The sequence below is a fragment of the Dipodomys spectabilis genome, unplaced genomic scaffold (assembly GCF_019054845.1).
Source record: "Dipodomys spectabilis isolate Male_0828 unplaced genomic scaffold, ASM1905484v1 ptg000069l, whole genome shotgun sequence".
NCBI lineage: Eukaryota > Metazoa > Chordata > Mammalia > Rodentia > Heteromyidae > Dipodomys > Dipodomys spectabilis.
This window is the reverse complement of record NW_024870746.1, coordinates 11,807,097-11,819,976: the sequence shown is the minus strand read 5'-3', so window position 1 is coordinate 11,819,976 and position 12,880 is coordinate 11,807,097. Positions and strand designations below refer to the sequence as shown.

The 12,880-nt window shown below is 39.8% G+C and overlaps 1 protein-coding gene across 1 annotated transcript in view; it reads right to left on the bottom strand.

Annotated features, from left to right (window-relative positions):
- The window catches only part of Taf1a (TATA-box binding protein associated factor, RNA polymerase I subunit A), a 32,347-nt gene extending 19,819 nt beyond the window's left edge, over positions 1-12,528 (bottom strand). The window contains exons 1-5 of the mRNA XM_042682334.1: positions 12,446-12,528; positions 10,504-10,639; positions 7,356-7,525; positions 6,271-6,384; positions 2,930-3,128 (exon numbers count right to left, since the gene is read on the bottom strand). Of these exons, the coding sequence (XP_042538268.1) occupies positions 2,930-3,128; positions 6,271-6,384; positions 7,356-7,525; positions 10,504-10,627 (607 nt within the window). The 5' untranslated portion in view covers positions 10,628-10,639; positions 12,446-12,528. The remainder of the gene's footprint in view (positions 1-2,929; positions 3,129-6,270; positions 6,385-7,355; positions 7,526-10,503; positions 10,640-12,445) is intronic.
- Between the last annotated feature and the right edge of the window lie 352 nt (positions 12,529-12,880).

Below are 12,880 nucleotides of genomic sequence, written 5' to 3'. Positions count from 1 at the left end.
AGAGGTAGAACTGTGGCTCAAAGAGGCAGAGTGCTAGTCTTGAGCAAAAAGAGCTCTCATGGACAGCAACCAGGCCTTGAGTTCAAGCCTCATGACCAATAAAAAACAAAAAACAAAAACAAAGAGGTTAATTTCAAAAAGCATTATTTATAATACTACAAATGATATATTCTAAATAGCCATCAATAGTACAGGAATAAATTTGTGTGAATGTCATACAATGAAATGTCTTACAACTACAAAAATGAATAAACCATGGCTACATTTAACAATGTATGTCTTAAAAATCAATGGTAAACAAAATGTGTAAGGTCCAAAAGAATGCACAAAGTATGAATCCAAATATAAAAAACTTGGCTTGGGCTGGGAAGATAGCTCAGTGGTAGAGCGTTTGCCTTGCGTGCATGAGGCTCTGGGTTCGATTCCTCAGCACCACATAAGCAGAAAAAAAAAAGCCAGAAGTGGCGCGGTGGCTCAAGTGGTACAGTGCTAGCCTTGAGCTGAAGAGCTGAGGGACAGTGCCCAGACCCAGAGTTCAGGCCCCACGACCGGACCAAAAAAACAAAAACAAAAACAAAAAAAACAACTTGGCTTGTAAAAGGGAGGAGACAAACATAGTGGAGGGGGTTAACTTGCTCAAAGTACACTGTTTGCATGCATGGAAATACTGCAATGAAACATCCTATTATAAATAAAACTAAAAACTGATATAACCCCAAATTAAAACATTAAAAAATGTATTACAGAAAAAAAGTATAAAAACTCAGATATAGCCAGGCGCTGGTAGCTCACAGCTATAATCTTAGCTACTCAGGAGGATGAGATCTGAGGATCACAGTTCAGAGCCAGCCTGAGCAGGAAAGTCTGTGAGACTCTTATCTCCAATTAACCACCAGAAAACTGGGTTCAATTCCTCAGTACCACACAAATGGAAAAAGCCAGAAGTGGTGCTGTGGCTCAAGTAGTAAAGTGCTAGCCTTGAGTAAATGAAGCTCATAGATAGTGCCCAGGGCCTGAGTTCAAGCCCCAGGACTGGCAAAAACCAAAAACAACAACAATAAAAAATTCAGATACATACTAACGTTATTTATCTGGAACACATGGATTTTCAATCTATTTTAACTAGTTTTATTGCTATCTTTTATAAAGGAAAGAAACTGTTTTCATACATTATTGAAAAAATTTCAGATACAGACAAAACAAAACTACAGTTATGTATACAAAAAGGAGGAGTATAAAGAAAAGCAAGGAAGGGATTATCATAAAAGTCCATAGGTTACTATGGACTTATTACTTATTAACAAGGCTTATGAAAGCTAGACATCTATTCTCCCATAGAACCTGGGTGTCAGGGACCCTGCCTTCTGGCATTGACCAGAACAGAAAATTCTTAGTAGCTATTTTAAGGGGAACAGATCATATGGGGAATACAACCTTGAGCTGTTAGAAATTACCTTAGGAGCTACAGGATTCGCTGCACTTTTCCTTTCTTTGTATAGTTTTCCTCCAGGTTCTTTGGGATAAACCCTTTCTTCTTTACATCTTCATCCAATTTTGTCCTCATACTTACTCGTAGGTAAGGACTACTTCTGTATTATTCATATTTAACAAGTAGTATTTCTGAGGACCAATTTATTTCCTTTCTTCTTTAAGTCTTCCCTTTCTTTGCTTCCCAATACACTAGAGAATTGCTTTATTTATGTTAATCTTGTGAGTATCTTGCTGGCTCCATATCTGGAATGTCCTTTGCCCTTTAAGACTCACTGGTCTTTGCCTAACAACTCCTGGTAATACCTTAGGCAGTCAGTGGCAGGTTTAGCCTTTAACTCTTGTCTTTTATTCTGGACATTTTCAGGTGTATTTTATGCTGTCTTCTCATTAAGCAATCTTTTGATATTACTTTTGTACTTTCTATTTTCTTTGCCATAATTTCTGATAAAATTTCCCGTTTTAAAAAATGGCTTATGAAGCACCCGGTGTGGTTTGTGGCTGCACTCGCCACATTCGGGAGGCTGAGGTGAGGGGTTCATGAGTTTGGGGCCAGTTTGAACAATGTATTGAGGCTTCATCTCAAAAAGCCAAAGTGACCCAAAAAAAACAGATATATGGATATTAATTGACGAGGTGAAATTCTGAAAGAAATCATTTGGTGACTTACACATGTGGAAGCTGGCATTTAGACTACCACTCCCATGAATAAATACTTCTGTACTTTTCTGTAGTTTGTATTTTTTTCTATAGCAATGATAGATGCAGACTGGATCACATGTGTAGCTTTCTAAATGATCTTTAATGAGAAAAACTTAGGATTAGATCTATATAGCCAAACTCATGAGATCTTCACATGGGAGCATGTACCTGTTCCCTATAATATCTAATGTCACTAGGATTACTAGATGATTCTGAAGACTCCTTCTAAGAGAAATTTGTTTCTTTTTTTGTTGGTCATGTAGCTTGAACTCAGGGCCTGGGCACTGTCCCTGAGCTCTTTTACTCAAGGCTAATGCTCTACCATTTTTAGCCACAGTACCACTTCCAGTTTTCTGGTGGTTAACTAGAGATCAGAGTCTCAAGGACTTTCCTTCCCAGGCTGGCTTTGAACTGAAATCCTCAGATCTCAGCTTCCTGAGTAGCTAGGATTACAGGTGTGAGCCACTGGCACCAGGCTAAAAGTTTATTTTTTACAAAAACAGTAATTATATACTTTAAAAAAAAGTTTATTCAGCTGGGAATGTGGCTTCGTGGTAGACTGCTTAGCATGCATGAAGCCTTGGGTTTGATTACTCAGTACCACATAAGTGGTGCTGTGGCTCAAGTGGTAGGGTGCTAGCCTTGAGCAAAAAGCAGCTCAGGAACAGTGCCCAAGCCCTGGGTTCAAGCCCCAGGACTGGCAAAAAAAAAAAAAAAAAGTTTATTAATATTCACTCACCAAGCTTTGACAATTCCATCTTCTTTTTAGACCATGTATAGTATTGCAAAAGCCCTTTGTAGGCCTGAACAAGGTTCATTATTATTTCCTGGGAAGCTGACTTTTCACCGTATCTCCATGTTTCTGCCTGACTTAGATTTCTGTTTGCATCTTCAAGCATTCCATGATGTAGAAGGTACAATGCATGTTGTAAGGAGATCTGCACCAATTTAAAAAAAGCCAATTGTCACATAAGTCACTAAATAAACATTAGTCAAAAAGCTCAGCAAATATATAACATATGCAAAGCTGAGTCTTGGTAGGATACAAAGGACATGATACTGCCCCTATCATCAACATGAAACTATTAATGCTATGTAAATGCGAGCTAAGTTATATAGACTCACAAACAGAAGATAATGTGATATAAGGGGTGGGAGGACAGGTTGGGAACGGCCTTAAGATCAAGTGTTCTGGTTCAACTAAGCTCAGGAAAACATGTTGAGGAGTGTTGAAGAGTAATGAAAAGTATATCCCTGATACATTCAATTAAAATAAAAAAAGAAGGAACATTTCAAATATTGAGGACACTAAAGAGAAATGCAATTACAATCATGGGAAATACAACTAAAGCATAGGCAGATCAAAAAGTTCAAGACCAAAAAAAAAAAAAAAAGTTCAAGACCTTCCTCTCAAACTCTTGCAATGATTTCTCAACTGGTCCCTCCATTTTTGCCTCCCACAATCAATCTTCCATGTGGCTACCAAAGAAATTACCTCATTTGGCAAAACCCTGTACAGGAATCTCCCACTACCTACAGGATCAAACTCAAGAGTCTCCTACTACCTACAGGATCAAACTCAAGCTCCTTAGGTACAGAACACAGGGCCAGGTTTATTTCCCCTGATTTCTACCTAAGTGATTTTTAAAGTAACAAAAGCACTGAATGCAAGGCTATCAAATTATTACCCTCTGATATACCAGGCTACCCTTTCCTCTAGTTTTCCTAGAGAAACAGCAATGGTGTCCTTCATAGTAATAGTAACCAAAAATGTTTTACTGCTTGTCCTAGCTACTGGCCTCAGACTCTGGAGTGGAAATGAGGTTCCTCCGTTCACTCACTGCATGTCTGGGCCACCAGAGGATAAGTCTATAAGGAAACACCTAGCACCTAAATACACATTCAGGAAAATTTTCCTAAAGTTACAAGTAACAGGTAAAAATAATTCTAAACCGAAAAACATCTGTTCACAAAATTAAAAACAGATGTGACACAGTGTAACCACTATGGCAAAGAGTTTAATATATCCTAAAAGCCTTAAGCAGAATTTGGGGTATAGAGTGCATAAACGACTTAGCAATTCTTCTCCTAGGTATATACCAAAGAAACTGAACACCGAGACACAAATGGATACTTGTATACCAATGCCCACTGAAACATGATTCAAAAGCCAAAACACGAAAATAATTCAGCAGCAGATAATAGATACTGAACATGTAAATACACAGCTATACAAAGACATAAGAGTTCTGATACATGCCAGATAGAGTTCTGATATATGCCACAACATAAATAAAGCTTAAAAACATACTAAGTGAAAAAAACAGACATAAATGGACACATGGATATTGTGATGTATATATTATCACAATAAAAATTGAGTACAGATGGGAGAGGGAAACTGGGAGAGAGCAAGAGAAGGGGAGACGTTGTCCAAAAAGAAATATACTCATTACCTGACTTATGCAACTGTAACCCCTCTTTACATCACCTTTATAGTAATTTTTTTTTTAATTGAGGAACAGAGAAAGTAAAAACAAAGCCAGAGAGTAGTTCAGGCTTTGCAGGCTATGTGGTATCATCACAATTACTTTAACTCCACCACTATCATTCACTCAAAACCAGCTATTGACAAAATGGAGACCAATGAATGTGGCTATATTACAATAAAATGTTATAATCATGCAACATTAAAAACAATTTATACAACATAATTGAACAAATGTTCTTTTAGTTAAAAATATACCACAGAAAGTAAGATCTAATATTTGGGAATGTCTCAATTATCTTGGGTAAGACTTTTTTTTTTCTTTTTTCTTTTGGCCAGTCCTGGGGCTTGAACTCAGGGCCTGGGCACTGTCCCTTAACTTCTTTTGCTCAAGACTAGCACTTGACCACTTGAGCAACAGTGCCACTTCCAGCTTTTTCTGTTTATGTAGTACTAAGGAATCAAACCCAGGGCTTCATGCAAGCACACTACCACTAAGCCACATTCCCAGCCCAGTAAAACTATTCCTAAAAGACATATAAATTTGGACAGAAGATTCCACACAAGCATGAGGAGAACCAAGACATTTTCTTTCTGAAGGACTCATTTGAACAGCCAGACAAGACAAATGTGTTTGCTCAGCTTCCTTTCTTCCAGTCAGTTTTTTGCCAGTGTATTTTGGTAATGAAGTGTTTGTAGACTTTTCTGCATAGACCAACTTCAAACTGTGATGTTCTAGATCTCAGCCTCCTAAACAACTAGGATTTTATTTTCAATTAGAAAAGTTACAAGCCAACAAATGAAGGTTCTCACAATACTGCTCACTTTTTTTTCATATAAAGAGAAAATTTCCTTATTAAAAGTAACAATTAGGAAATGCTCAGTTATTATTTAGCTTATTATTTTGAAGTTCATTCTGCATATTTTCAAAAACTTCATTTTATTTATTTAATATACTTTATTATTATTGCAGAGGTGATGTATAAAGGGGCTACAGTCAGGTAATGAGTGGAATTCTTTTTGAGCCATGTTTCCCCTTCCCTCACTCTCTCCCAGTTCTTCTCTCCAGACTCTACCTACAAAATATATTGTATTTTACACATAGTGTCTAGTGAGTACCCCTGTTGTTCAACTTTTGTTCCATCTTTTCTATGCCCCTCTCTTACCGTCTCAAAGACAGATGTACTAAAACAAACAAGACAAAAGGCAAAGACAACAAAAACAGCAACAACAAAAATCTTGTTTCCTTTTCTTGGAGTTCATTTTGTAAAATATTATTTTATATGATCACGTGCACATATTATCATATAAAATATTGAGGCTTTGACAACACTGCTTTCAGTTTCTCTTATTTGTCTGGATATCTTATTCATTTTTCATTATTGTCTACCTTACCACTCATATAAACAATTTTTTAAAAAAGCTAGGCACTGTGGCATATGCCAGAAAACCCAGCCCTAGGAAGGCCTCAGGACTTGATAGCCTGGGCTACATAGAGAGATCCTATCACAAAAAACAAAAAAATGAAATTCAAAACAAAACCAAAAGTAAATGCTGTGCATTTAAGTTTGCCTACAGAGCTACATACTCACCTTTAGATAATTCAAGACACCAATGTTTTTCATCCGGTCAGCAAAGGTATTGAAAGTCTCCACATTGCTTTTGGGATGATAAAATAGAATTTCACTTCCAAGCTTCCAAATAATCTGTCAAAGCACAAATTACTACCAAAATATAAAGATTTTGCCTTATACAATTTCTGCCTATAATTTTTTTTTTCTGATTACAACATGTAAAAACAACCTAGAATTCCCTTTTCAGTATACTGAAAGATACTTTTCAATATGCTGAAAGTATCTTATTCCACTTTACCCAGTAAAGTTAGTACTACATATTAGGTGATAGACTTTTCACTCATTTAAATTACTAGGAAAGTATAACAGTACTATTATTAATTTCATAGGCTAAATAAGTAAGCAGTTAAGATATTAATATATTACATGTTTCATATATTTAGCTGTACTTTAAATGAGAATTTTATATATTTAGTACATATTAAACATATTTAATAATATTTAATATACTTTAAATATACAAATTTACTAGCATAGGAAGAGTAAGTCAGAATAGGTTCTGTTGCAGTCAGCAGTTAACCTTGTATTCAGATTTTTGTTTCACCCCATTAGATATGTTTGCTATGTTAGTAAAAGCTATCTGAGATAGTTTAAGTGAAATTATCTATGGATAAATTGTCTTTTCTGAGCAAGTTTAACTGTACATGCTAGGCATTTTTTCACCCCTGCCCTCTGAAATGGACTTTCTGTTTGGACTTGTAGAGACAGTTAACAAGAACCAATGATTAAGTTGGCATACATTCTGGAAAAAGATATGGAGTTGAGGAGTACTGTCCAAACACAGAGATAAGGCAGTAAGAAATGTACATCACCACTGTAAAATAAGATAGAATTCATAGACCTTGCTGAACAGGTGTTCACAGGAGGGTGGCCAAAGTGATAGCCAAAGACAGACCCTTCCCAGGAAAGGTAATAGATAAGGCAAAGCACCCAGGTAGGCACTCCTGCCCTATCCTAGTAAGAGAAAAGCCAATGAGGCTGGAGAAGAAAAGCCAGAAACACTCAGGAATCTGCTTTTCTTCCAGCAAACTCACACTATTTACCTCAGGTGCAGCCTGTCTTTTGTGGCTGTCTAAATCTTCCAAGACCTGCAAATAACTGTGCATGAACTCTGCAGCTCGCTGCCACTGGTGCTTCAGCAGAGCTTCTTGGATAAAACTTAAACAAGCACTTGTTGTCTGAGCAAAATCCTTCTTCTTTTTCCCTCCAGTCACTATGAAGATAAAAGAGCCTTTTACCAACCATGACTCCTATCGAGCTATTCAAAAAAGCTTACTTCTGCTAAGTACAAGTTTTAATATGGAGAACAGTAGGTATTACTTAACCTAGCCCATCGCCAGTATCAAAGCTAGTCTCATTTCAAACAATATCTGCCATACTACATTATTTTTAGTGAATAAAAGATATCCAAGTTGGTACGATGGTACAACCCTGTACACTGGAAGGCTGAGACAGGAGTATCACAAGTTTGAGACCAGATTGAGCTATAAAGTGAGAAGCTGTCTCAAAAACCAAGTAAGAGGTAGGTATAAATTTATTTTGATTCAATCATCATTTTCTCTTCCCACTAAGATATTTGGGGAGAATCTTTCAAAGAGGTTCTCTAAAGAATAAGCCCCACTACTCAGGAGGCTAAGATCTGGGGATCATGGTTCAAAGCCAGCCCGGTTAAGAAAGTCGATCAGACTCTTCTCTCCAATAAACTACCCAGAAAATGCCGGAAGTGGCAGTACGGCTCAAGTAGTAGAGTGCTAGCCTTGAGCACAAAGAAGCTCAGAGATAGCACCCAGGCCCTGAGTTCAAGGCCCCAGAACTTGCAATAATAATAATAATAATGATGATGATGATGATGAATAAGACTCAATATTTTAGATATTTTAGATGGGTATAAAAAAAATCCTCAAGGTCATCCTAGGCAAGCCTGGCCTTGGTTACCTAACACTGTTTTGAAAACTTCAGGCCAGCTTCCATTTTTTTAAGGACCAAATTCTCAGTAACTCAGTGGCTGACATATTAAATGCATGTAAAATTAAAACAGTTATAGACATCAGCATTTTATCTCTATAAAATATGGACAATGCCCACATTAAGGCAGGTATTAGGGCTTATTTACAGCTCTATTATGTGAGTGAGGGGCTCCACTGTTATCTTCTCGTCTTTCTACCACAACCACCAGGTCCTGGGCTCAGACTTCCAGCTAGGTATCCTTATGCTAGGCACCAATACCCTTCAAAGATACTTTTAAACACCCTGAAGGTTTTCTACTTTCTTAAAATTTGTCTTCTAGAGAATTGTGCCTATAGCCAAAACTTTATAACTGAAATCTACATATTGTCTACATGTACAAAGACAACAAGTGTTGAAAGTGAAAGATTCTAAAATCTTCGTTTGCAATTGATTTTCAATTCGTTGCTCATCAAAACTGCAGAAATACCTAATTTTTTGGGGGGGAGGGGGGGCCCAGTTGTGGGGCCTTAACTCTGGGCCTGGGCACTGTCCCTCAGCTCTTCAGCTCAAGGCTAGCGCTCTACCTCTTGAGCCACAGCGCCACTTCCGGCTTTTTCTGTTTATGTGGTGCTGAGGAATCGAACCCAGGGCCTCAGGCATGCAAGGCAAGCACTCTAGCACTGAGCCACCTTCCCAGCCCCTAATCATTTTAAAATAGATCATTATGTAACTTTTTCCACAAATTAGGAGTCAAAGACCTAAAACACTTCCATCTAATTCCTCATTCCTAAGGTAATGCACTTCAGAATTTACATCTCTTAAAACAGAATTTAAGAGCTTACATGGTAATTTGTTAAGCATGCGCAAGTTCCTGAGCTCAAACCCCAGTACTTCCTCCAAAGAAAATCCAAAAATGATGCTAAATCTTTTCTCATTCTAGAAATATATTAACAGTCCAGTTAAGCCAGCCATAGTGCCAGATGTGTGTAATCCCAGCACCCAGAAGGATGAGGCAGGAGGATCCCAAGTTCAAGACCAGCCTGGGCTACCTGGTGAAACTTTGTCTTGTTTTCATCCTAGCTGCTCAGGAAGCTGAGATCTGAGGACTGTGATTCAAAGCCAGCCCAGGCAGGAAAATCCATGAGACTCTTATCTCCAATTAACCACCAGAAAATCAAAAGTGGCACTGTGGCTCAAGCTTTGAGTTGAATAGCTCAGGGATAGTGCCCATGCCCAGAGTTCAAGCCCCATGACCGACAAAAAAAAAAAAAAGTAATATATAATAGTCATTACAAAAAAGTGATACAAGGTTCTCCACTCCTGGCTTGGGCTTGCTAGGCAAGTATTCTACCACTTGAACCAGATTTCTTGCTTTTCTGTCCTTAAGTTACTTTTCAGATAGGGTCTTGTGATTTATTTTGCACCGGCCAGCTTCAGACTGAGATCTTCCTACCTATACCTCCCACATAGCTGGGACTAAAGGTGGGTACTATCGTACTCAACTTACCTGTTGAGTAGGGTTTTGCTAACTTTTGCCTGGGCTGGCCTCAAACCATGATCCTCCTGATCTCTAGTCTTCCAAGTAGACAGTATTACTGTGCCCAGCTAAAATTTACATAAAATTTTCTTTGACTTTGATCACCTGTGTAGACTTATTAGATATAACCATGGATCAACTTAGAAGAAATTTTAGTATTTAAAACTTATAGGATGCTTCATTGGTGTGGTAAGCCATGCCTGTCATATCAACTACTTGGGAGGCAGACATATAAGAACTGTGGTTTGAGGCCAACCAGGACAAAAAAAGTTAACCAGCTATTTAGATTTCACTATATGTCTTTCTAAAGTAATATAATTTCATTTTAAAATTCCACCAAATGCTAAAAACTGTACATGGCACTTTAAAACTGTATAAGAGAGCACACAATTTGGGGTAAAAATGAACTAGGAGATATATAAGCAAATAAGATACTAGAGATGAAACGTGCTCAGTAAACACTGCCAAAATATACATGGATCCACTATAGTGCTGGCTGTTTTATTTCTTATATTAATTCAAAGCCAAAGGTTTCAGAAAAAAAAAAATCAACTTCTTACGATTTCATTTTTACTGACAACCTAAAAAGAAAGACTCACTGAACATTACTATTTTGGGGGAAAAAAAGCAGCACGGGTCATTCACTTTGCATCCATGTTGAATCTTACCATTTCCTTGCGTTAAAATGGTTCTACTGTTTCACTTACCTACAGTTTCTAATTTGTTTTGAAGCCAAGGAAAATGCATTCCTGCACTAGAGACAACTGAAGTTTCCATCTCGTCATCATCTTCTGTTGCAGGCCTCGTCAATTCTTCACTGCAATCACTCATATCTGCTCCAAACTGAGAACATAGGTTCCTTTTTACCACATTTTAAACCATAGGCTTCTGAGTTGTCCAGAAAAAGTTACCTTTTCATCTAAGACATATCATGTGACCAGCAAAATCATTGTGCCTGACAGCTTTTTAAAAAAAATTTTGTGGGGCTTGAACTCAGAGTCTGGGCGCTATCCCTGAGATTCTTTGTGCTCAAGGTTAGTGCTCTACCTCTGGGCCACAGCTCCACTTCCCACTTTTCCTGAGTAGTTTATTAGAGATAAAGAGTCTCATAGACTTTCCTGCCCAAGCTGGCTTCGAACCACCACCCTCAGATCTGAGCCTCCTCAGTAGCTAGGATTATAGGGGTGAGCCAGACACCCAGCCTTACAACATTTTTAAATTTTAAAAATGGATTTAAGGCTAGCAACAGCCAAAATCATTAATCCATTTTTAAAGGCAACTAACAAATACAAACACAAAGCTAAGTAAAAACCCTTAATTAAAAAGTAAAAGCCTCAGGGGGCTGGGAAGGTGGCTCAGTGGTAGAGCGCTTGCCTTGCAAGCCTGAGGCCCTGGGTTCAATTCCTCAGCACCATATAAGAAAAAAGAAAAAAGCTGGAAGTGGCGCTGTGGCTCAAGTGGTAGAGCGCTAGCCTTGAGCTGAAGAGCTGAGGGACAGCGCCCAGGCCCAGAGTTCAGGCCCCACAACCGGACCCAAAAAAAAAAAAAAAGTAAAAGCCTCAGAAGAGGGGCCAGGCCTGTAATTCTAGCTATTAAGGAGGCTGAAACCTGAGAAAGTTTTGAAAACAGGCAGGAAAGCCTGTGAGCCTATTATTTCCAATTAGCCACCAAAAAGCTGGAAATGGAGCTCAAGTTGGTAGTAACCGCTTTGAGCAAAAAAACTAAGGGACAGTGCCCAAGACCTGAGTTCAAGACCCAGTACCAGCACATACACAAACACACACACACACACACACACACCTCAAATATAGAGAAATAGCAAATTGTATAACAAGAATAATCAGAATAGTAGTAGCTGCTACTATTTATTAGACCCTTCCTATAAAGCTAGTGTACTGATTAGCTAATTTAATCATCAGATCAATCCTGAGGTAAGAACTATTATTTTCATTGATGCTAATGTTGAAAAAAAAAAAAACAGACTTAAAGGATGTCAAGTTTTCTAAGGTCTCACACACACACACACACACACACACACACACACACACAAAGGTGAAGACAAGAGTGGAGGGACAGCGAGAGCACCAACTACAGGCTTGACCAGAATAAAGCGGAATGACTGTCTGTGGGAAAGGAACCCGCCAAGCCCACCCTGAGTGTAAGCGCCGAATCCACCCTCCAGATGGCTCAGCGTCCCTCACCCCGGGACTCCCCTCTCCCCACAACAAATCGAGTGACACTTCAGGTTCTCCTCGATTCCTTCCCCATGTTCCGCCTTGCTGCAGAGCTGCGAGCAGGACCCCAGTTCCGAGCCGTCTCCAAACTGCCTGGATGCGCTCCTCAGCTTTCTTAGTTTTAGCCCCAACTTCTGCCGGGCTAACACCTCTCCAGATCGAGTTTAGTGGCTAAGCCAGCGCGTCTGAGGAGTCGTAAGCCTCACACACAAAGCCTTTGCTTCCTAAACCCCCAGGCCCAGCCGGCCTGCTTGGTCTCCCGCGGTTGCCAGGGTAACCACGCTTGGCCGTTGGGGGAACCCCGAGGTTTTAGCACCGTGGGAGAAAGTATCTGCGGGCCAACACGGTGGACCGTACACACCTCTTCTGGCTCCTCTGTAATCTCAGCGATCAGGAACGGACGCGCGGCACTTACCTTCCTAACCCCCGGGGTAGCTCCAAGCCCCGACGGCGCCTCCCGCCTCCGGAACGGCGCAGAGGAACTCCCGCCGGAAGTAGGGTCCGCGAGCTTTGGCTTCGCCGGAAATGGAGTGCGCTATTTAGCGGTCGCTGTGGGCATGCGCACAGCCTGCCGTGGGCGTTCTAGCGGCGCGCAGACGTAGCCCCGCCAATAGCGCCGCGTGAGCACTCCAGCCCGGAAGTGATCGTGATGTGGTGGCTTCTACCTCCTTTGCGTTGGTTTCTGCCTTGGATTTCCACCCTTCTCAGAACACTTGCATTGCAAATGGAGTGTGCGCCCAGGGGATGATGGCCCAGCGAAGGTATCAAGTATCCAGTGGCCGCACGGCTTCCCTTCTGCTTGCAGACAAGCTACACAAACGGACGAGGGCTGTGCCTGGTGACAGGAAAA